This window comes from Dreissena polymorpha, chromosome 6 (genome assembly GCF_020536995.1).
Source record: "Dreissena polymorpha isolate Duluth1 chromosome 6, UMN_Dpol_1.0, whole genome shotgun sequence".
NCBI lineage: Eukaryota > Metazoa > Mollusca > Bivalvia > Myida > Dreissenidae > Dreissena > Dreissena polymorpha.
This window is the reverse complement of record NC_068360.1, coordinates 11,613,980-11,640,474: the sequence shown is the minus strand read 5'-3', so window position 1 is coordinate 11,640,474 and position 26,495 is coordinate 11,613,980. Positions and strand designations below refer to the sequence as shown.

Below are 26,495 nucleotides of genomic sequence, written 5' to 3'. Positions count from 1 at the left end.
TCACCTGCAGTTGATTGGGCTCTACAACCTTTTTTGTGAGGATATTTTGTAATTTGAATTTGGTGTTATTTGGGAGAATAGCAGAGTTGTGCAAGGAAAAAATTGGTTTTAGGGGCAGACTGCAGGATTTTAACTTACAGTGCTGGAACCCAATTTTGAAGGCCTTTGCAAACAGTTTGGATCCAGATGAGACGCCACAGAACATGGCGTCTCATCATGATCCAAACAGTTTGCTATTCTGATAGTATTCTTTAGAAAAAAAAAAGAAGAAAATGCTAATTTTAGAAACTCAGCAGACAACATTTTAGCAGACAACAAACATATAAATGAGGCCATAATTCAGTGTGGAATAAACCTGTGACTACCGCATGTTATGATAAAGCTACTACCATGCTGCATAGCCATTTACAAATTATACTGCTTGCAGTTACGAACTACTTGCTTGTTAACAGCAGAGCTCTAGAAGTGATGTTGATAGGTTATTATCAACATTGAGGGTTAGTGTAGTTTGTATGCTTTTCAGTACCTGTCTAAAAAGTTAAAAATACTTTTGCACTAATGTTGGATTAAGATGACTTTATTTTTAACACATGTCTTAGTAAACAGAGACGCCTTTTCAAACATTTGCTGCATAATGCACTTTTAATTCACTGCATAATAATTTGGGAATAATACAGATGACCATACTCTCTTTGATTTGCTTGCCCTTAAGCAGCTGTGTATTGATTGCAAGTAATGTTGTTACTTTAACAGGCAGACATCAGACATTGCTGGTATACCCCAGATTTGCCTCAATGCTTCCATACCAACTAAAGCTCAACAAAAATTAGTAAGTGGAACATTTGTTATGTATGTCTGACGTTTTGAAGAAAATGTCATAACCCATCTTCTAAGTTATATTAGATTTAGAAAACAAAGGAAATATTAAATGAAATACTTAAAGGTTCTTGTAATAAAGGTAAAACAATATATTTTGTATGTAAATGGTCTTCAATTTAAATTACATTAAATAAATGCATGTGTGTTTTTTATGCCCCCGGATCGAATGATCGGGGGTATATTGTTTTTGGCCTGTCTGTCTGTCATTCTGTCCCAATATAGCTTTTGCAATATTGAAGATAGCAACTTGATATGTGGCATGCATGTGTATCTTATGGTGCTGCACATTTTGAGTGGTGAAAGGTCAAGGTCATCCTTCAAGGTCAAAGGTCAAATATATGGCTTCAAACCGTGCAATAGGGGGCATTGTATTTCTAACAAACACATCTCTTGTTTAGAATTAATAAAATCTAGAAATCATTTAGTAGATGGAAATGATGCTATTCATAAAGAATATCTTGCAATGAAGATAGTCCACTTGTGTTTGATTTCTGTTTTAAGTGAAACAAACTGAGACTTATTAAAACTTCTCCAAACAGTATCAAAATGTGTGTGGAAACAGTTGTAGCAGCATACTATATGTATAGCATGTACACAAGTTTCATATTCAACCATGAACTTATTACAGAATAATTTAAATTGAAGGCAAGAATGAATTTGTTTTTGTATGCTCCCCCCAAAAAAATTCCGTCCGTCCGTGCACAATTTTTGTCGGGGCTATTTCTCAGCAATTAATGACCGGAATTCAATGAAACTTTATGGGAAGCTTCACCACCAAGAGGAGATGTACATTATCAGCGGGTTCTGGTCGGATGATTTTTCACAGAGTTTTGGCCCTTTGAAATTTTATATAAAAAAGTATTGTCCCCCCAACTACTGTGCCCTCTAGATGTTTCCTTTTATCTGAATATATAGTGCAATATTGTGACAAAATAAACCTTTGGGGAGCATCACCCGTCTCCGACGGTTTCTTGTTTTCACAATGAGTCTTAGCTACCTGGTGTTTGTGTGTGTAACAACACATATAACTAAGCATTAAGTCTAAATGCTGGTTGCGTAGTATTTGTTGATTAAATAAAATGAAAAATTAATTTAAGCCTTCATGGAGTGGGATGATATGCATTAAATTTGTTTGCATCTCAATAAGTATGTTTGTACTTCATCTGGGTTGTTTTTTCCACCACTTTTAAATTACTGGATTGATCCGGCTCAAACTTTTTTATTTGAATGACTTTGATGTAAAAACGCTTGCTAAGTAAGGACTTGCTGGCTGCAAGGAATTTTTGCCCTTTATTTGTTTTTCACATTCGGTTATCAACTTCTCTTTTATGACTGCGTGGATTTATCTTTCCCAATTGCATAACTCATGTTAATTATTGTCAGGAAAGAAATTTTCTATGTGAGGAATTGTGGCATAAAGAACATATGGTCCCAAAATTGTGTTAATTTGTTGCCAACTCTTTATTAACCCTTTCCCCCGTAAGATGCAAAGTGAAAATGACTTTTGCAACCAGCATAAAACCAGAACAGCCTAGCCTGCGAGTAACTCGCAGACTAAATGTTCAGGTTTTATGCTGTTTGCTGCTCATCAATGACTAAGGATTGGAATGAAGCCTTTAAAACTTGAATTAAGTAAGAAAGGTATTTAATTAATATTAACTTTCTTTAAGACTACAAATGCGTCAAAGTACGTATCTAAGTGGTAAAGGGCTAATTACTAAGGAGACCTTGCTCAGGCTTTCACAGTGGAGTCACCTTCATGTGCAGATAATTTTAAAGACAGGGATTTTGCCTTTGATAAGATTGTACAGAAATATGGCCCTTAAATTGATTGTCCACTATGGAATATATAGTAAAAACGTTTGGTGTTGTCAAGTCCTGCAATTGCTTGGACAATTTTGCTCCAGCATTAATCCCTGAATGAACTAAATAAGTACCGGTACATTAACGTTAAGAAAGCAAAGTGTTTCAAATTGTGTTTCAATATTTGTAACATAATAGTATTGTTTGTAAGCAGCGCTGTGTGGAAAATTGAGAGCAATGCATATGAGCTGAGGAAAATTGAGAGTAATGCATATGAGCTGAGGAAAATTGAGAGTAATGCATATGACCTGAGGAAAATTGAGAGTAATGCATATGAGCTGAGGAAAATTGAGAGTAATGCATATGAGCTGAGGAAAATTGAGAGTAATGCATATGAGCTGGGGCTAATTGAGAGTAATGCATGTGAGCTGGGGGTAATTGAGAGTAATGCATATGAGCTGAGGCTAATTGAGAGTAATGCATATGGGCTGAGGCTAATTGAGAGTAATGCATATGAGCTGAGGCTAATTGAGAGTAATGCATATGAGCTGAGGCTAATTGAGAGTAATGCATATGAGCTGAGGCTAATTGAGAGTAATGCATATGAGCTGAGGCTAATTGAGAGTAATGCATATGAGCTGAGGCTAATTGAGAGTAATGCATATGAGCTGAGGCTAATTGAGAGTAATGCATATAAGCTGAGACAAATTGAGAGTAATGCATATGAGCTGAGGCTAATTGAGAGTAATGCATATGAGCTGAGGCTAATTGAGAGTTATGCATATGAGCTGAGGCTAATTGAGAGTAATGCATATGAGCTGAGGAAAATTGAGACTAATGCATATGAGCTGAGGCTAATTGAGAGAAATGCATATGAGCTGAGGCTAATTGAGAGTAATGCATATGAGCTGAGGCTAATTGAGAGTAATGCATATGAGCTGAGGCTTATTGAGAGTAATGCATATGAGCTGAGGCTAATTAAGAGTAATGCATATGAGCTGAGGAAAATTGAGAGTAATGCATATGAGCTGAGGAAAATTGAGAGTAATGCATATGAGCTGAGGAAAATTGAGAGTAATGCATATGAGCTGAGAGTTATGCATATGAGCTGAGGCTATTCATGGATTACACTTTCTGCCTAAACTGAACTTTTGCTTACAAGAGACTTGCTTCAAACCTAACCCTTTGCATGCTGGGAAATTTGTTGTCTGCTAAAATGTAGTCTGCTGAATTTCTAAAATTAGCATTTTCTTCGATTATTTTTCTTAGACCACTATCAGAAAAGCAAACAGTTTGGATCCTGATGAGACCCCACGTTCTGTGGCGTCTCATCTGGATCCAAACTGTTTGCAAAGGTCTTCAAAATCCGGTTCCAGCACTCAAAGGGTTAAAAAAAACATGAAAGCGGAAAGTGTTGTCCTTGATAAGTCTGTATGAACTGCATACTCAAATCTGGAACAACACTATGCACATGGATTAAGCCCTTTTTACCCAGAGCATGACCCAATGCGATAAACCATGTTTTCACATGTACTAACTCTTGTTCTCCTGGGCTCTCAAATGTTCCAGGATGCTCACGAAGGGGAGGTCAATGCAGTTCTGTGGTCACCTACGGGTACCATGTTTGCCACAGGAGGCTCTGACCGTAAAATCAAACTCTGGGATTTCAGTTTAGGTTTGTATTGTTTGTTATGTGTTATACAGAATTGATCTAAAAAGGGTGACTTAAATAAGTTCTTTTTCATGACAAAAAGTGATCAATATCTTGCTGCATTTGGTAACAATGTGATTATTGATGCTTTTGAAAATTATTTTACGTTTTTGCCTATAAACAATGTTTTGCTTATTTATCAATACTTAGAAATCTTATGCCTGTAAAAAAAACTTTAAAGTAATTTGCCGCTTACCTTAAATAAAAGTATAACATGTGTTACCAAGAATTTTTCCTCTGATAATGTTTTTCTCTGGAAAAAACATTTTTCCATTAGGCCTATAAACATTTAAACCCACACACATATCACTGTCTAGATACGCTTATTTAAAAAAAAAATACGCTAGGTTTTAAAACGATCACAATGAGAAAACATTGCTGATCAAAATATTTTTTACCATGTGATTACACAATTTTAAAAATATAGTTTATTCTGAAGAAGAGTGAAGAATTGTTTTCTTGACATTTTCTTATCTGGGTCATCTGCATCCAAAAACTAGGGCACCAGATCAAATCTTAGAAAAACTTTGTTACTACTATAGAGGCCTTGAATTATTGCTCTTTCTTTATTAAATTTGGTCAGAATATTTATCTTGAAAAAATCTGGGCCAAGTTCGAATTTGGGTCACATGCGTTCAAAAACAAGATTACAATGTCAAAACTTAAATAAACCTCATAACTAAATGAAGAATCAACGTGACAAACCTACTTTTTTGCTGGACAGGTCAGTGTCAGTGTAAAGGATTCCTAGCGGGCAGCAATGCTGGGATTACCTCCCTTGAGTACGACATAGACGAGGCAAACATTTTAGGGGCCTCAAACGACTATGCCTGTCGACTGTGGTCTCTTAGCGACCTTAGATTACGAGTAAGTGCTGTTATTACAAAACAAACGTGTATACATATTATGAGGCACATATCAGAATTTTGATTTACACCTCAGTTTCTTGATTGAACTTAAATAAATGTCTTAACAACCTGATGTCATTAAATAATTCAATTTAATTGGACTTAACTAAATTATTGATACACACTATTGCATCATAAAAATGGTGAATTTATGCTGAAAGTGTTATATAAGACTTCACTTTTTTTTAACATTAGTGCTCAATGGCATTTGTTGGTCTTTTTTATATCCTATAAACCAGATAAGGGACTTCATTAGGTAGTAATAGAGTTTATTTTGCGAGGCTTAGAAAATCTGAACCACGAGCCTTGGCGAGTGGTTCAGATTTTCGTGCCGAGCAAGATAAACTTTGCTTTATTCGGCACCGACCTAGTATTCGATTTATCCCATCAATTTTCTTAGTCGTAAATTATTTCTTTAAACATAGAATAGGAAAATCGAACTAGACGGAAAATTCCAAAGATATTTTAAGCAAACATTGTTTCATTATTTTAATCGTGTCGAGCCTAATACATTACAAAAAGATCAGTAACCAACCTGTTTTTTCGTTTATCATACCTCTACGTCCCCGATTTTTAAGAAATAATGAAAAAAAGAGACACTAAACAACTGCATCTTTAGCGTGAAACTACATGCATTGTGTCGTATGACGTGTTAATAATGACGTCACGAGTACGCGCACTTAATATTTGTAAATAATGTTTATTTGCTTTTTGAGTTGCATTATGTGATAAAACTATATTACATCTTGGTATCAAATTGTTTGTTTTGTTGAATCTGATTCGATTTTACTAAAAATGATTACTTTATAGTTGATTCCGAGTAATATGAACATTCTTCGCCGCGCGTGACAGCTATATTTCAGCACTGCTGAAATAAAGGAAAATTTATTCCACAGTGGTTTATTTCGACAATGCACGTCTGATGATGGGATAAAATAATTTTCATATATTTTTCAATATATACAAACAAGATGCTGTATTCCCCAAAGGAGTCGCATTACGGAAATTTTAGCCCTTTGAATGCTGGGAAATTTGTCTTCTGCTAAAATGTCGTCTGCTGAATTTCTAAAATTAGCATTTTCTTCGATTTTTTTTCAAAGAATACTATCCGAATAGCAAACAGTTTGGATCCTGATGAGACGCCACGTTCTGTGGCGTCTCATCTGGATCCAAACTGTTTGCAAAGGCCTTCAAATTTCGGTTCCCGCACTGAAAGGGTTAGGGAAGGTTGTCTTTTAGAAAGGTTGTCTCTTATTAAGGTTTCCTAACACGCTACTCAACTCATTATGTATTGAATAAAAAAATGATGTAACGACAAAAAATCAATGATATTGTTTGAAAAAGTCATGACATAAGATGAGATACATTCCCTATGATAATAGTAATTGACCAGTCTCCAAATACGCGATCGCTCCCCCCACTAAGTTGTGTTTTCATAAAACGCTTATTCCATTACTCCGACAGTCTTTGTTTGTCGGACCATGTGGCCGCAATAAACGAAATCTTATTGATTATTAAGTGAGTTTGATTGACAGCTGGCGAGTGGTCAATGGCTAACCTGTTTTTTAGCACACATTGACAGGTCACAGTGGTAAGGTGCTGTCTGCCAAGTTCCTGGGGGAGAGCAGCAAGGTGGTCTCTGGCAGCCATGACAGGACACTCAAGATATGGGACCTACACACCAAAGCATGTAAATATGCAGCCCTTTGGATAATTTTATCACTTTAACCACTTTAATTTAACCAGCACTTCCCCACCACCCACCCACCCCCCCAAAAAAAATCAATATAAAAACTAATAAATAAACTGTTATTTAAGCAGAAAATTGAAAACGAATAAATTCATTGAAATTGCTTGAATAATAATAATTTTGCTAGTAATTAGCCATGTGTTAAAAATAGTTTTATTTGAATGTATATTTATAGCCTGGAAACCTCAAAATAAATGCCTATTGAACTTATGCTATCATTAAACTTGTGAAACCCCTTTTGAAAAGATAATATAAATTTACAAAACAATTTAGGCAAGTAACTTAAACTGAAAAAGTGCATTACTTTTTAACTTAAGGTTCAAAAACTATATTTGCCGGGTCAAGTTGCAATGACCTTGTGACCTTGCATGGCACTCACATCATCAGTGGCCATTTTGACAAGCGTATACGCTTCTGGGACACGAGGTCAGATAACACCAGCAATGAGATTGGACTCCAAGGCAGAATTACCTCCCTTTCTCTGTCCCCAGGTAACAGGCTGTTTATGTGTTTGTATGAAATGTTTTAAGTTTATGAGGTCCTTCTGCACATTAGGCTGCATAATGTGTAGATCTGGAGTGTGTCCAAGCACTCTTACCTTATTAACCCATTTATGCCTAGTGGACTTTCCCATCCTTCTAAATTGGATCAAGTTATTTCCGAAATTAGGGATGTCTGGTATATTTATTTCTATTTTTAGAATATTTCTTACAGAAATTCCTTCAAGCAAACAGCGCAGACCCAGATGAGACACCACATTATGCGGCGTCTCATCTGGGTCTACGCTGTTTGCAATGTCCTTTTTTCAGGACGCTAGGCATGAATGGGTAAACTTACTATACACATGAAAGGTTGGACTAATTTTTAGTAATACTGGCAATATCCAGCCATTTGATGCCATTATGGTTACTAAAAGATTTCAATGTGGGAGGGGAGTGGGTTGTCGTGTTGTTATGGATATGGTGTCTGCCTAGCAACCAGGAGTTCAGGGCATTGATCCTCATGTGGGGAGCATTCTTAGATCTCCCCCCAAAGACACCAAATACTGGTTCTAGGCCAAGTAAACGGACTGGAGAGTATTGCAAATAAGTTGTAAGTAATTTTAAGGTAATCAAGCTAAAATAAAAAAGTTTAAACAATAAACCATTCCTCCAGGAACGGGCATTGAACCCAGGTAACCTAGGTGAGGAGCACATGTACTAATCATTGTGACAGCCAGGCAGTAACGGGTCGTTAAAATATTGGATTTTGGTTAAGTTTTTATAATGATACTATTTATACACCTACAAAGACAGGGCATACTTATAGCATAATGCTTGAATTTTATGATCGAATAACCTCAAACGCAATTTTAAGAAAAGATTTTAAACGTTGATAGGAAACTAAGAAATCGTTTATAATTATAAGGAAACAAAATCTTAGCAATTTCTTATAAGTGCGTAAGAACTTACCATGTGAATTTTACTTTGTAAAATGTTTATTGAGTGATAAATTTTAAGATTCAATTTTTTTATGAAAATGCCTCATAGATGGTTCTTAAAATAAAGCTGTCGATCTTAAAACGGTTCAGAAGTAGACCTTCTCATAGAACTTTTGATATATATATAACCACCTCACTATTATTCAAACAAAGGCATTTTTTTACAGATGAAGGGGACAGTGTTAACATTAAAGAAAGTATCAACACAGTTGAATACTTCCTTATGGCGAGGGAATATATATATAATGAATCTTTATACTCAATAAATCAATTTTATCAGCAATTCAAATATTTGTATTGCTGTTTTATTCCCATTTTAACAATTCTCTTCTTTTGACTATACTAATTTTATTTATGTGTTGGCATCTTTATTATTTGACATGTGTAAAAGATGTAAACATGTAGTCTAAATAATTTTTCAATTTGTTTGATAAAGATTGGACTTATTATTTGTAATGTGCTGATAAAAGAAGTTAAATTTTGGTCAAAAGATTTATCTGTTGTTTTGAATAAGATTTGGACTTTATTATTTGAAATGATTTTGTTTAAAGATGTAAAAATGTAGTTAAAAGATTTTGTTCATAGTTTTGATAAAGGCGAAATGTGAAAATGTCAATTATGGGAGTATTACTAAAGGATTACATACTTATTATTTAATATACCTAAGGATAATCACACTCAGCTCCTATTATTTTCACCTTCATTACTACTTCAAGTTTGCTGATTGATTTCAGATCGAATGTCATTACTTGCCTGTACTAGAGAGGACACGTTGAAAGTCATAGACCTCCGACAGAACCAGGTTATCAACACACTATGGTAGGTAATGTAGGAAAATGAACTACTGTAGTATTTTTGGTCAATCAAGAATATATTTATTAATTGGGAAACACATCTGCTATAGTGTTTCTTCAGCATAAAATATGTGAGCTGCTGTTTGGGAAAACAGGGCGTAATGCATGTGTGTAAAATGTGTTCCCAGATTACCCTGTGTCTTCACGAGTGATACATCAATAATATTTACTGATCAATTTCCAATATAGACAAAGTTTGTCTTTTTGGATCTAATTTGTTCAACTCTTTAAACAACAACATTTTACAACTCCTTCTAAAATATTGTATATAACATCAAAGGACATCAAACAAAGGACTTTGACAAAATGACAAAACAACAAAAATTCCCTTATGATTTATCCTCAAATGTTAAAATTGGACGCCTATTATAGAACAGTTTGTGTTATTTACTTTTTTCTGTAGTACATTAACTTTTATATACCTGAGAAAAAAAGTGTTATGTACAAATTATGTGTAACTTGTTATTTTCATGTACATATAATATAATATGAATGTTTAAACTGATATAACGACCGGTATTTTGACTTACTTATCAATATTGTCTAACATAAGATTTTTTAATCCCAAAATATATTCGTTTCGTGTTGATATCTTATCTTTTAACCTTTCCCCTGTAAGAAGCAAAGTAAACTGGCTTTTGCAACCAGCATAAAACCAGAACAGCCTGCAAGTAACTTGCAGCCTGTTCAGGTTTTATGCTGTTTGCTGCTCAACAGTTACAAAGAGTTGTAAATGAAACCTTTAAAACTTAAATCTAGTAAAAAAATTAAATTTAACTGTCTAAGGGACTTAAATGCGTCAAAATACGTATATAAGTGGTAAAATGTTAACACAGTTGAAAATCCTGGTTACTAAATAAGGGTATGGCAGGCAGGTGTTCAGTCGGCGTCAAACAGGCAGTTCCCAGTTTGCGTTGACCTATCTTTATGAAACTTTGTTTATAAAATTGCATGGAGACCTATCTAATTGACTTAAAGTTCATCGACTTCACCTATAAATAAATACAAAATATAACACTTGAGAAAACTGGACCTGTGTCGTCTGCACAGGCTAATCAGGGACAGCACTTTCCGTCCAAACTCGATTTTTGCAAAGAAGAGACTTCATTAAGTGAAAATACCATAAAACCACACTTTATGTACATGCATACAGACCCATTTACCAAAAGCAAGGCTCAAGTACGAAACTATTGAATTCATTTCAGTGATGAGAACTTCAAGGTTGCATCTGATTGGACGAGAGCAGTGTTCAGTCCTGACGGGACGTACGTGGCGGCAGGGTCGCAGGACGGAACGCTCTTCATTTGGAACATCCAGAAAGGCAAAGTGGAAAAAACACTCAAAGAGCATACGTAAGAATCTCCTCCATTTTATAATAGGCTTACTTCTTTATTGGCTGTTTTTCGGAAAAACCCACTTACCAGTGGCTACCATCAAAGCTGACTCATTAAAAATCCGTTCAAAATCAATTAACGTATCAAGCGTTATTATTTGAATAAAATTGTTTTGTATGATTCTAGGCACTCTATCCTTGCTTGCTCATGGCACCCGGCCGGCTCATTCATCCTCACCTCAGAGAAACAGAAGAAGGTCATTCTGTGGGGAGACATGTAGAGGTCACAGCACTTGGGTCAAGGTCATCGGTGGTCAGCTTTGTGATTGCACAGAGCAGCTATTGCCAAAGATAATTGAGGTCATTACTATGTATGTGATCTCCTAAGATCATCTTTGTACACGTGGAGGTCATATGAAGTCACGGCAACTTTGCTCAAGGTCTTCTGAGGTCAGCTGCTTGCATGCACAGGTGACCTATTTCAAAAGATCATGTGAGGTCAGAGATATAAAGGAGAGGTTTTTTGAGGTAATCAGTGCACATGTAGAAGTTACCGGTGGACATCAACATACATGTAAAGGTCATCTTAATATTTCACCTGAGGCTATCTCTTTTATGTTGACAATTGTTGCAAGTTGCCAGCAAATAATTACTGCAATACATTAATAACTTGCATACATAGTATAACTAAGTCAAATCTACTTCATTTTCTTTAATCAAGTTTTATGTTAATTTTTGTGCGGATGGATACTCGCTATGTGGCAATGTAATTTTATTAAAATGTTCATGGAATCAAATTTAAAGTTGACTTTAATCTGCAATAAGAAGCTACTGTTAGAAAAATGTATGTTATTGTTGACAATTAAATTTGCTTATTGTGAATTTAAACATAAACATATTTTGTAATGGGGAAGAAGTAATATTTGAAGCGTGGAAATGGTTCAATATTATCATCAGGATTTTAAAAGAAAATATATCGGTACATGTAATACTGTTCTCAGTATTTTAAATTAGCTAGCTGAGTTAGTTGAGGGCTGGACTGCAAAATGGAGGATAGCGGGTTTGATCACCAGCCAATGCCACCTTTTAGTTACTGGCATAATTATGAGCACTCTGTACAAGTAAACCAGCTATCCTAGATAAAGTGTGAGTGGTAAACTGACTGCCAGTATAGTACTACTAGTACAAGTAAATAGTTTCGAAAAGGGGAAAAGTTCCACATAAACAAATTAACTTTGTAAAAGGGGGTAAACTTTGCTTTGTGCATGCAGATGGTGCTTGGCAAAGTCATTTTTTGTAATTACATGTCTTATATAACCATAAATTATCAGGCAAATGTTAAACGTGTTTCTTTTATGGTTTTATATATTTATAAGTAATCTGACTTAAATAAGTGGGGTCTTTTTAAATAAAACACAAGCATCTTGATAGGAATTCCATATTTCCCAGTTTATGCATTGAACAGTGGTGAAATAAGACAACTTGTATTTGTTAAGTATCCTAAATATTTGTAATGTTCAAAGTGACATTTCAGAAAACCCATTCTATTTTTAAACACGCACAGGACACCTATGTTATGCTATGTATTAATGCGTATCTTTGCACATTTGTTTAATTTTGAGCGAGGCTGTTTTCGGAGAAAACCCGAGCTATTGTCATAGCCAGCTCGCCGTCCGCCATAGACGTCATGCTCAAACCTTAACATTGGCCATAACTTTTTAAATATTTAAGATAGCACCTTTATATTTGGCATGCATGTGTATCTCATGGAGCTGCACATTTTGAGTCGTAAAATTTCAAGGTGAACATCATCCTTCAAGGTCTAGGGTGCAAAAAACAAAGTAAACGGAAGTAATAAGCTTTAAATGGACATACGTATCTGACCTGCCCACGTATATATTTTTGTTAAAAATAAATCAAAGCGGCGCAGTCGGCGGCATTCTGTTTCTGACAAACACATTGTGGTAAAAGGTCAAGGCCATCCTTTACGGTCTACGGTAAAAAATACAGATTTAAGGGAAGTAATAAGCTTTAAAAAGGGAGAAAATTATTCAATATTAAACATAGCCACTTTATATATTTGGCATGTGTTTCTGACAAACACATCTCTTGTTGGGTCACTAGGTCAAAGGTCAAGGTCACTGTGACCTCTAAAAAAAATATAAAAAAATTCTGACAAGCTTTCGCAGCCGAGCGTGGCACCCGTTATGTGGTGCTCTTGTTTGATCATATCATAATAACTGGAATAATTATTGTACATTAAGTTGGTGTTATAGTGGGCTGTACTGCACTTGTTGATTGTCAACCCATATAAACACCACAATCGTGAAATATTCTTAAATGTAAGTGTATTGTTTTAAGAAAATTGGGCATAATGCATGTGCGTAAAGTGTCGTCCCAGATTAGCCTTTGCAGTCATCCTTTAAACGAAATTCCATAAAAGCAGAAAGTGTTATCCCTGATTAGCCAGACTGCACAGGCTAATCTGGGACGACACTTTACGCACATGAATTATGCCCAGTTTTCTCAGAACAAGGTATGTGAACAATAATCCAATAACATCATGAGATCATGTGATAAACCATGGAAGTAAAAGACATGCAATTTGGTGTTTGTGGATGGGTAAATACTCACGCAGATATAGCCAGGGCATCTAAAGGTGCATTTGAACCTCTTCAACAAATTGGGCTTGGCTTTGTATGAAAATAGCTTTTTTTTTATTAAATCATAATCAGGATGTTATTTTCCAAAATATCTTTCACGAACAAATGAGTTTAGCCAGTAAATTAATACACTAGACCAACAATTTTAATTTAGTAAAATGTAATATTAAGTGAAAGTATTTAAGAAATTAATTAAGATTTTTTGCAACTATTGACCTTGTTGTTCTTGAAAAAAAATCGTTTTGGTTTAGATAATCTCTTGAATATTATATATTTAAAGGAATGTTGGAGATTTTATAATGAATAAACATGCAGTTTATGTTTCAATTATTTGCATTTATTTGTCACACTTGATTATGTCTGGACTTATAGTCCCCAACTATCTCTCTTATCCCTAAAACTAAGCATTAAAGAATATACTTGAAACCAAGAACACTGTTCATTATACCCCTGCAGGAAGGGAAGGGTATATAGGACTCAGTCTATCAGTTTGTCAGTCAGTCTGTGTAAATATTTGGTGGGAAATGCTTCCAAATTTATCAAGAGATTAACTTGGAACCTAATATGTTATCCAAATGAAGTGTGTATGTGCAAGACACTTATCAACCCCAGTAATCCACACATTCCAGAGTTATTTTCCCTTAAACATTTCTGACAAAGAGGTGCGGGGTATTGGTCATGTTTGTGACAAAGCTATGGTTGGAATACAACTGCAAGTTATTTTTCACATTAATGATTTAATGATTATCACTTAAATTTAATCACTTAAAATTTTCTTTGTTATTTGTAATTTGTTATCAAATGATATATTTTCATGAGTTTTGTTATAGTGAAATCAAGTGTAATTAGTTCATTAAGGGTGTAATGAAGGTCTTATTTAATGATACAAGTCTGTGTTTTTGCAAGTATGGTAATTATTTATTGATTTGTGTTCATAATGAATTATTTTTATGTATATCTGCATGTGTTACTTGTGTTACTTTGTTATTGTCACACTGTTATCAATTTAAATGAAATGCATTATGTATGTGTTATGAATCATGTATCCTATACGTCTGATAAAGTCAAAGAACGATAATGTGTCTGTCTTTAGATTTTCAATTATTTATCTCCGAAAAACACAGAACAAAGCAGAGAGTTTATTTACTACTTAAGCATATACAGCTCATCGTCAAAACAACAATAAAGCAATAATAAATACACATAAACACGAATTCACCACAAGTAATGATTTTCACCAAAGTACAACCAAAATACGAATGAGCCAAGCGTAATGACTGACAAAGAAACTCCCTTGAATAAATGATGCAATTAATTGCATGGAACGCAGAAACGTGTGTTTTAGTCGAATATATACAACGTTCCTGCTACCGCCTTCAGCAGAATGAAGCATTTGTAAACAAGAGATGTGTTTGTCAGAAACACAATGTCTTCTATTGCACCGCTTAAAAAGAAAAGTTCAATATATCATTTTGCAGGTAAAGCTTATTACTTCCTTGGATTGTATTTTTTTATGCCCCCCTTCGAAGAAGAGGGGGTATATTGCTTTGCTCATGTCGGTCGGTCGGTCTTTCGGTCCGTCCACCAGGTGGTTGTCAGACGATAACTCAAGCATGCTTGGGCCTAGGATCATGAAACTTCATAGGTACATTGATCATGACTCGCAGATGACCCCTCTTGATTTTGAGGTCACTAGGTCAAAGGTCACGGTGACCCGAAATAGTAAAATGGTTTTTGAATGATAACTCAAGAACGCATACGCCTAGGATCATGAAACTTCATGGGTAGATTGATCATGACTTGCAGATGACACCTATTGATTTTGAGGTCACAAGGTCAAAGGTCAAGGTCACGGTGACCCGAAATAGCAAATTATGATTTTCGGATGATAACTCAAGAACGCTTTTGCCTAGGATCATGACACTTCAAAGGTACATTGATCGTGACTCGCAGATGACCCCTATTGATTTTCAGGTCACTAGGTCAAAGGTCAAAGTAACAGTGACAAAAATCGTATTCACACAATGGCTGCCACTACAACGGACAGCCCATATGGGGGGCATGCATGTTTTACAAACAGCCCTTGTTTATATTTTGACCTTGAAGGATGACCTTGACTTTTCAACACTCAAAATGTGCAGCTTCATTAGATACACATGCATGCCAAATATCAACGGACAGACAGTTCAAATGCTATATGTCACCCTACCGAGGGCATAAAACGAAAGTTATAAATATGTGAAGCGTCCCCAAGTCAATGATGGAAGATAGGCAAAACTATTAAACATTAACAGCACATGACAAGGTTTTATTATTATGACTATACACGTTTTTAAGGAAATGTAGTCGATGTTAATAAACAATTTATATATAAATGTATACTTGTCCACAGTTAAAAATCAAGAAAAATCACAAGTGAAGGTCGCGCGTGTGTGTGTGTGTGTGTGTGTGTGTGTGTGTGTGTGTGTGTGTGTGTGTGTGTGTGTGTGTGTGTGTGTGTGTGTGTGTGTGTGTGTGTGTGTGTGTGTGTGTGTGTGTGTGTGTGTGTGTGTGTGTGTGTGTGTGTGTGTGTGTGTGTGTGTGTGTGTGTGTGTGTGTGTGTGTGTGTGTGTGTGTGTGTGTGTGTGTGTGTGTGTGTGTGTGTGTGTGTGTGTGTGTGTGTGTGTGTGTGTGTGTGTGTGTGTGTGTGTGTGTGTGTGTGTGTGTGTGTGTGTGTGTGTGTGTGTGTGTGTGTGTGTGTGTGTGTGTGTGTGTGTGTGTGTGTGTGTGTGTGTGTGTGTGTGTGTGTGTGTGCGTGCGTGTGTGTGTTTTCACTTGTAAATCGCATATTCACATGCAGAGAGAATTCCGGAATTCCGTACATTAAACAGTGTTACATCCTTAACGCTGCGCACAGACACCGTGATGCAGCCGAATTTCACGAGATTTCTCTCGAAGCAGCCCTTAAATAGTCCAATGTATTCATTCGTGCCTGCTGGCGTTATGCATAAGGTGAATAGCTGGGTAAAACAGCTACGCCAAAAAGCGCACGAGTGTTGTAAACCGATATAAAGGTAAGAGACTGATTGATACCGTTTTAACTAATAGAGTAACAAGTTATGCATAAACAACAAAGTAAGGGTAAACAGCGCTGTCTTCATGACTACATATTTCGTGAGTAAAAACTACTGCTGATTTGTGTTTTATTTATCTTGTTGTATATTTTGATTTAGTGTGATCGGTATTCGATATTCCAACAATATTCATTTAATATGATGGCGATTGCAAATTTTATTTTATATTAACTGGTTTTCATTATACCATTTTCATCATATTTGTAATGCTTTTAGCACGTCAAAAAGAGACATTTTGCTGTTATTTTGTCTAAGTCATCCCTTCAACATGAATATGGGGATAAACAGTGCACACACATCTCGTTTTATGTAAAGCATTGGAAGTTTATTCGGACAACCGCTATGCTTTATACGTGTATATCTTTTGCTCGATTAAATTTTAGTGGGCATCGAACGGCTGGTGATGACTTACCTCGGAAACAAGGAGAGTCCACACAAGCGGGCACCGAAAAATGTTTGGATGGCGCTCCTGTAATTTGATTTTAGCCTACAGGATCTTCCTCATGCAGGATTGTATAATATTGCAAAGTGAATTCGCTGAAAGAGGAATAGAGTTTATGCTGGCGCATTTAAAATCTGATTTCTGTACAGGTGGCCGTCCGATGTCTGTACAGGCTTTTCCCTATACCTAGATGATAACTGAACATTGATCAGTGCCTTTACTGGCACTTGATGCCAGCACGATCTTATTCAAAATCGGACGATGTTTTTACCAAATAAAACCTTTATCCGATTTACCCTTTCCCACTCAGAAGCAAATTAAAAATGCCTATGTGCAGCATAAACCCAGAACAGCCTGCGAGTAACTCACAGTCTGTTCAGGTTTAATGCTATTTGTTGCTCATCAGTATTTAAGGTTTGAAAATGAAGCCTTTAAATTTGAATTTAGTAAGAAAGGTCTGTAATTTAATTTCAATTTCTAGGTGACTACACATGCGTCAAAATACGTTCCTAAGTGGTAAAGGGTTTAATATGTACCAACACTTAATCTGTTGAGTTGCTCTAATGGCGTATTGCACCTTTTTGAGATGTGATCAGGTGATATGGTAAGATGTGAAATCTGATTGTTTAGACCATTGGTTGTCGGGATATTGAATTCGATGGTTGTGTAGTTCACATGATAAGGTAAATATGAACTTGTATTACGCATGCTGTATCGCCATGAGCTTTGCAATTGAGACGGTGCTCGTGAGAAAGAAACGTTATTTTAGTATGTGTTTTAGTTAATAAAAAATAATACATAATGAATATGTAAAACTAGTTGAAACAAAATTGTTTTAGGTGACTAAATTACCACTCTAAGTATTTAAAACATATGATGATATTAATGAAAAGAAGCATATTCTAAATACAAATGTATATGGGTTTTTGTATTTCTCATGAAAACGGTAGGTATTAAACAATTCACATGTGCGCTTAAATGTCTATGTGTACTGTTGTGCCGGTGCCCGGCCTACGAAACGACAACTAATTATAAGTATTCAGCTAAAATTAGCTACAAACCTTTTACCGTTATTGCATATAACGCTACATTTCGTTTCACCTCGTGCACCTCGTGCACCTCGTGTTCTATACTTATGATATATACTGGTGAAAATTAAAAGTACCGACATGAATAATCAGTCAACACCTGTACTGGGAAAACGTCCTGAAAAGCGTGACCTATCCACTTCTAGTATTGACCTTGAAACAGAGAGTAAAAAAATAAAATCTCTGACTCTGACATCATGCAGAATAGCAAAATCATCAACCAAATCCAACTTAGCGAAGCGGACTTGGAGTGCATCTCCAAAAATATGTATGCACTGTTTAAATCTGATCTGGAGGACATAGTACGTTCAGTAGTACAGGCTTTCATACCACAGGTCATAACTGGAATTAACGCCTCACTCAATGACAGAATTGAATCCTTCACACAGGAAAATTAGCATCTCAAGAACATGATAGCTGAGCTACTGTGCCAAGCAGACAGAGCGAAGCAATACAGTCGCCGCAACTGCCTAAGTATCACCGGTATCCCGGAGGCCAGAGATGAGGACATAGATAACATTATAGTTACGATGGCGAAAGACCTTGGCGCCGAACTGTCGATCGATGACATTGATCGCTCCCACCGAGTAGGACCGCCAAAACACTCCAGTCAAAAGGCCAGGGACATTATTGTCAAGTTTGTGTCCTACAGAGCCCGGAAAAAACTCCACAGTGTGAGATCGCGTGCCAAATATTCTGATCGTTATAAAGGGAACTTTATTAACGAGTCGTTTACAAAGCTTCGCAGTGAATTGTTTTTTGATGCGCGCAAACAAGTGCATGATAAACTTGTTGAAAGCGCATGGACCCACGACGGAAATATCCTGGTTCGAGACCTCAAACGTGTCATCCATCGAGTTGAATCGACTGAACATATTTGCAAGCTCCGTTCCAATGCCAACCGGTCATACGCATCGGTCACAAATGGCAGTAAATAAAAACGCGTGTCTTCAGTCTTCTTGCTGAACAGTTTACATAAACTAAGTTGATGTGAACTGATCCTAACCGATGCGGTTAAACGTGGAAATCATGTTATCTCTGAAATGTTATCTTACTAATCCATAAATATTTGTAAATGGCAATTAATATCATCCTACATTATACACACTATTTTACCATTACTTGGTTTACAAATATTAATTTCTCATTAAATAGCCCCCAGCATAAATAAATAAATAAATAATAATAAATGAACTAATACTATTTCTCTGTATACGTGTAATGTGTCATGTTATATTGCTTAGACGTTTGATACTCTTTTTCATTGTGATTTAATATCGTAAATAGTTTTCTCTGTACTGTTTAACGGTAAATCCAGCTACTGAACACATCTGAGTAGATTTTGTCCAATTTTTACTTAACTTAATTACTAGTCTCACAGTTATCTTAACAGTCCACAATCGACTTTTGCCTTGCTGCAAAATCCATACAGTATATGGTAAATATTATGAAATTTACTGATCAGTCCCCTACGGTACATCTTACACCAGAGCGATTGTCAAAATAATGTGCGTCTTTGTTGGTGATATCTACCGTATATTTAATAGTACAGTAATTGACATTCCTATTTACTGTAGTAACTCAAGCATGTGTGTCTTAAGTGGTGATAATTTCGGTATAGATTATTGTTCAGTAATTGGCACTCCTATTTACTGATTACTAAATAACATAATCATAACTATGCATATAACAAACTATGCTTGTGTCATATGCACGATAACCGCACCCATTCAATATTTGTATCGAATATAACGCATTTTCCTAAAATCATCCCGATGCGGACCCTCAATTTCGTTTCTAAAGGGCTGCTTTCATTGGGATATAACACATATATCAAAACATGACGTATTTCAACTACAGTTATACGAAGACTCAGTGGGCTCCGTAGACGGACCCTACATATCCCCTATGTAGGATACGCTTAAATGGAGTCAATTTGTTATGCTTTACTGTTTGTTAGTGCACGTGAACAATTGTGGACATTAATAGGTATTAACTATGAATATATCCACCTAAATATAAAACGTGCAGTCTAATCGTGCACGTAATTCTTATTATATAAGACATAGTCTTACTGCATCTGTTATCAATGTACTAACACTTGATTGAGTCTAAAAGTTATGCTTTACTGTTTTTAGTGCACTTGAACAATTCTAGACTTAAAAAGGTTTTAAATATAAAAATGTTCGTATATATCTAACTTCTAAAGTATGTAGTCTAACAGTAAAACTTAATATTTAAGACATAATCATTTTGCATTTTGAAACAATGTACTTACATTGGACTGAGTTAATTCGTTATGCTTTCCATTTTTACTCCTGAGTGCACGTGAACAACTGTGTACTTAAATTAGTCTTAATTATGTATATATTCATACATATCCAACGTTTAAGCTTAATGCTTAACATGTTGTTTTTTTCTAATTTTTGCAGTAGTATTCTTGACCATATTTTCAGAATCCTTGATCAACGACCGTCGTTCTCTCTTAAATGTGCAGTCTTAACGTGTACATAATAATCAAGTTTAATCGTAATGCTGAGCATGTATGTTTTTTTATTTCTTATAATAGGACTTTTGACAGTATTTACATTTCAGAATTAATATATCTAGTGCACGCGAACAACTGTGTACTTAAATAAGTGTTAATTATGTAAATATGCATACATATCCAACGTTTAAGCTTAATGCTTAACATGTTTTTTCTCATTTTTGCAGTAGTATTATTGACCATATTTTCAGAATCCTTGATCAACGATAGTTGTTCTCTCGTAAATGTGCAGTCTTAACGTGCACGTAAAAATCAAAATCTAAGACACAATCATATTGTAAACAATGCACTTACATTGATTGAGTCTATTGTGTATGCCCTACTGTTTTTAGTGCTCATGAACCATTGTCTACCTATATAAGTATTATTTTTCCAAATGCTCATATATATCTAACGTTCAAGCTTAATGCTTAGCATGTATGTTTTTTATTTCTTGTAATAGTACTTTTGACAGTATTTTACATTTCAGAATTAATATATCTAGCAAGCTCTCTTTTTACACGTAAACATTTCTGTAATTTTCTCTAAAACAATTATAAACATATGTCAAATCTAAATCGCACGTTCTTACGTGAACAACTGTGTACTTAAATAAGTATTAATTATGTAAATTTTAATATATGTCTAAGGGTTACACTTAATGCTTAACATATATTTGTTAAAGTTTGCAGTAGTATTTTGACTATATTATCAGAATCCTTATACAACGATAGTCGTTCTCTCTTATGTGTGCAGTCTTGACGGGTACGTAATACTTGATCCTTAAGTTATAATCATATTGTATTTTGTAAACAATGTACTAATATTGATTGGGCCAATTTGCTATGCTTTATTGCTTTTTAGTGTGCTTGAACAACTGTGTACTTAATTAAGTATTAATTATGTAAAAGTTCATATATATCTAACGATTAAGCTTAATGCTTAACATGTATTCCGTATTTTTTTTTATTCTTGGTAGTAATACTTTTGACAGTTTTCCAAATTTCAGAGTTAGTATATCTAGCAATCTCTTTTTTTCTACACGTGAACATTTCCTTAAATTGCTTGCACACTATTTCAAGTTTAACGTGCCAAACCTAATTCTCACGTTTTAACTTAAATTGTGATCGTCAGATTCTATGTAAAACTTATTATAGGTTGTTATCTCTGTCGAATGCATCACTTCGTCTTTGGCCCACGAAAACCGATCACCAAAATAACCAATTGTTTAAAATGTACTAAGCACTTAAAAATTAGTAAAGTGACCTTTACTCATAAAATGAATTCCTACATTTTGATATTGTTCCTTATGTCTTTTTTTATTTTTATTTTACTTTTCTTTGACTATGTACAGGATGAAGGATTCGTTGCAGTCTTCTGGTCTTTTATAACTCGACAATATAACGTGCAGTACCTAATTTTTCAATTTTTTAACGATAGATACCCATAACATCCTACCAAGATACAAAGCGATCGGATTGTTTTTCATATTCCTAAATCTGTTTTTTCTGCTCTCACTTTACAACAAGGAAATTGCTCTTATATCGACACTTAATATAATCAAAAGTCAATCCCAACAGGCCCGGTCCATTAAACGACCATACAAGCGCATGATAGTTGGAAAACGCTTGATTGCCAATTCTTATTTCTTAAAAAGAATATTTTATATATTTCTTAAAGTCATGCTAGTCACATGGCTGACATTAATGTTGCTTTCTGGAGACATCGAATTAAACCCAGGTCCGTTATCAACTTTTTCTGCTGAATCCTCTGTCACGAAGTCCAAAAAATTTAATCTTAACAGGAATCAACCCTCTCAAGCCCGAAAACTTGATTCTTGGTGTACTGAATATGGTCTTGCTCAAGTTATTGACGAACCTACGCACTTTACGGAAGGTTCTTCATCTATTCTTGACTTATTATTAACAAGTAATCTTGATAGCTTGGCTTTATCAGGTGTTCGGGACCCTTTTCTTGAACAACAAACCCGCTATCATTGTCCCATATATAGTCTATTTAAATATAATAAGCCCAATTCAACAGTATATGAGCGTCACATATGGAAATATGTAGATGGAAATAATGACCTGCTTCGCGAAAGGTTCTTTACGATTGATTGGGATTCTATTGCAAATGATGATGTTAACACTTATTGCGTTAATATCACCGATACTATTGTTTCTAACGCTAAATATTGTATCCCAAACAAGTCTTTAAAAATTTCGTAAAATTAGAAATAAGACAATTTTATTAATAAGGCAAGCGAAAGATCAGCATTACGAAAGTTTAAGCAATAAACTCAAACAAAACAACCATTCATCTAAGGACTGGTGGAGAATACTTAAGTCATTTATTAATAAGCCAAGCAATAACCTAAATACAGAACTCCTTAATCCCATTGACAATACTACCACAACCGATTGTTTTGAAAAGTCAAATATCCTAAATATTTTTTTCAAAGTCAGTCCAAAATTGAAATCGCTAATGAAGACATGCCGGAACTCACTAATTTACCGATAGCTTACTCGTTGCAGTCCCTATGCATTACACCTACCGATGTTCTTGACATTCTTAAGTCACTTCCCGTGGACAAAGCATCGGGGCCAGATGGAATAAATAATCGAATGTTAAAAGAATGCCCAAATCAACTGTCCACTAATCTTTGTCAGTTCTTTAACGTCTCACTTAATATATGTATCATGCGGAGTTGTTGGAAAGAAGCTAACGTTAGTGCTGTTTTCAAAAATAGCGACCCAAAAGTAGTTAGCAACTATAGACCAATTTCACTCTTTAATACAACGGAAAAGGTTTTCGAAAAAATCATTTTCAAACACGTATATAATCACCTCATTAGTAACAAATTACTAACGCACTTTCAGTCTGGATTTTTGCCAGGTGATTCAACTACTAACCAACTGACATATATATATATATATACGATACGTTTTGTAAAGCCCTCGAAAATGGTTTAGAGGTAAAAGCTGTCTTTTTTATATCAGTAAAGCCTTTGATAAGGTCTGGCACAAAGGTCTTCTCCATAAACTAAATGCAATTGGCATTCGAGGAAAGATACTATCCTGGTTTACTAATTATCTTCATAATAGACGACAACGCGTAGTACTTCCAGGCGCAGTCTCTAACTGGGCAATATTAGAAGCCGGTGTTCCCCAAGGATCCATATTAGGGCCTCTGTTATTTTTAATTTTATTAATGATATTGTTTTCGACATCAAAAGTAATATTCGCCTTTTGCTGATGACACTTCCCTATACATTATTATCGATGATCCAATCATTTCAAATACAATACTACAAAGTGATATCAACAAAATAACTAAATGGGCTTTAGATTGGCATGTATTATTTAATCCCTCAAAATCTAATCTGAATCCCTAACATTCTCCTGAAAGCAACATCCAAATCCATGTACTTTTACAATGATGTCTAAACAAATACCAAAGGTCGGTTCCTACAAACATCTAGGGGTTTTCCTCTCTAAAAACTGTAAATGGAACATCCATATTAAATACATAACATAAAAAGCATGGAATCGAATTAATATTATGCGAAAACTAAGGTTCACACTTGATCGTAAATCTCTTCAAATAATTTACATTTCGTTTATTCGACCTCTTATCGAATATTCAGATGTGATTTGGGACAATGGCACCCAAGCGGAAAAAAAACGAAATTGATAAAATTCAAAATGAAGCAGCGCGAATCGCTTGTGGATCGTCTAAAGTTTTATTAACTGACCTGCATAAAGAAATTGACTGGGAACCGCTTCAGGACCGCCGTGACAAACATTAATTAACATTATTCTACAAAATGCAAAATTCGATTACCCCCAGTATTTATCTGACCTCGTACCCCAACATGTTGAATCTGTTGCTAGGTATAATCTTCGCAATGCTAATGACTTACGAACTTCCGAATCTAGATCAACCCTTTACTACAATTCATTCGTACCCGCAGTCATTCGAAAATGGAATAACCTATCAGATGATGTTAAAAATAGTGATTCGTTGAATTCATTTAAAGCTAAACTTAACAGGAATAAAGTTATAACACCACTGTACTATTACATAGGTAAACGTCATTCTCAAGTCATTCACACGCGTTTAAGGACCAAATCCAGTTCCCTTAATGAGCACCTTTACGCTAAAAATATTAGTGATTCTCCTCTTTGTCGCTGTGGAGTTATTGAGTCTAACTTCCACTTCTTTTTCACATGTTCTTATTTTAGCGTAATACGGACAAAGTAAATGAACGATGTCTTAGGAATTATAAGTCCTGTAGACCTTGATACGCTCCTCTTTGGCAATACATCCCTAAACGATGATGATAACTCTACTATCTTCCTTTGTGTCTAACAATACATCACCGAATCTAAACGTTTCTCATAACAATCCGATCCCGACTCGACGTTGCATTTATTTGACATTGACCTACAACCCAAATCCTTCATCCTACCTTGATCACCTCACTTCTGCAAATTTTTATATCACGTCTTGTTACTACCGACATATATCATGAAATGTGTAGTCTTTAAACACTGCCACTTCCATGTGTAAATATTAATTCTAAGGAGAGAAACTATATAAGAACTTGCTTCTTTCGTTTCAATCCTTTTCTGCCTATATTGTGTAACATCTGTATATATTGTACATGTCATAAGAAATAAATATATTTAAACTAAACGCGCACATACCTAGTGATTTGGAACCAGCGACAAATCGGTATAGTGCATGCTTGGCAGCACGAGTTTGTACGGTCTCTTGTGCACGGGTGGTTGATGTGAGTTGATGTGTTTTCCCTATGTGAGTATTACCAGGAGTAATTGTGAGCATGTGATTGATTTTGTAAGCCTGTGATTGTGTCAATGACACGTATTTTAATGCAGGGTCATTCCCAGAAGGTATAACCAAGCCTGTGACTGTGTATGTAAGCCGGTGACTGTGTGTTTGAGTACGTGTTTGCCTGGAGGTGTATTCCCAGATGCATAGTGCCATTCCGTGACGTGTACCCGACGAGCCGACGCGTGAAGCCGACGAGTTCCCTCGAAGACGACGAGGGCGTTTGGTGCCAACCTGACGAGGATTCCAGTCGATGCCCATGCGAGTAGTCTAATATATTATTATGCCACGACAGCGCATTTACGTTGGAGACGCTGACATGATATTTAAAAGTGTTATCGGATACCCATCCGATAACAGTTTTAAGCTCCGCCCATCAATATCCGTTTTAAAACTCCGCCCATATTTGGTTTACTCAATGAATTTTTTTAGCGTTTCATGTTTTAGCCCCGCCCATTCTGAGAACTACTTTTTTGTAGGCGTGGTATGTCGCTTCTTTGATTTAAATGGAAACAAACAGCGATTCATATTTTACTCAGAAGTTAGAACATTAATCTTGTTTTTTTAAACAAAACTAACACTTTATTAAGTATATATCTATAGGGAAATATAAATTAATGAGCATTAATCAATGGAAAAGAAATAAACAAATACAAATGTGCACCGCTACCATTCATTGGCTGCAGATGAACACAATTTAAAATAGTAATGATAAACATTTAAAACGTAACACAAATATACTTAACACGTTATAAATAAAATATGACAGATTTGATCAAGTTAAAGAAGAATTTATGACAAATATTCACTAAACATCTCGTCTAAGATTATATACAAAAAATTTAACTAATACTTAACAAATGCTTTCCTTTTTTGTGTCATTCTTATAAAAAGAAAGGACAGACAGACAGACAGACAGACAGACAGACAGACAGACAGACAGACAGACAGACAGTTTATTCAGACTTATACATAAGTACATCGTCTTAATACACAAATATACACATTATTTTCTGTCACATGAATAGGTATAACAACATATAAAAAGAAAGGCAAACCGGTGAATAGCATACACAATGAATTGACATTG

General features: G+C 35.3%; 1 protein-coding gene across 6 annotated transcripts in view; it reads left to right on the top strand.

The window, feature by feature from the left end:
* Positions 1-12,622, top strand: part of LOC127836302 (autophagy-related protein 16-1-like) — a 39,091-nt gene extending 26,469 nt beyond the window's left edge. For all 6 annotated transcript variants that reach the window (XM_052362819.1, XM_052362818.1, XM_052362821.1 and 3 more), the window contains 8 exons: positions 754-829; positions 4,252-4,357; positions 5,118-5,260; positions 6,871-6,991; positions 7,369-7,542; positions 9,266-9,350; positions 10,591-10,737; positions 10,906-12,622. In XM_052362819.1, the coding sequence (XP_052218779.1) occupies positions 754-829; positions 4,252-4,357; positions 5,118-5,260; positions 6,871-6,991; positions 7,369-7,542; positions 9,266-9,350; positions 10,591-10,737; positions 10,906-10,999 (946 nt within the window). In that variant the 3' untranslated portion in view covers positions 11,000-12,622. The remainder of the gene's footprint in view (positions 1-753; positions 830-4,251; positions 4,358-5,117; positions 5,261-6,870; positions 6,992-7,368; positions 7,543-9,265; positions 9,351-10,590; positions 10,738-10,905) is intronic.
* The last annotated feature ends 13,873 nt before the right edge of the window (positions 12,623-26,495 follow it).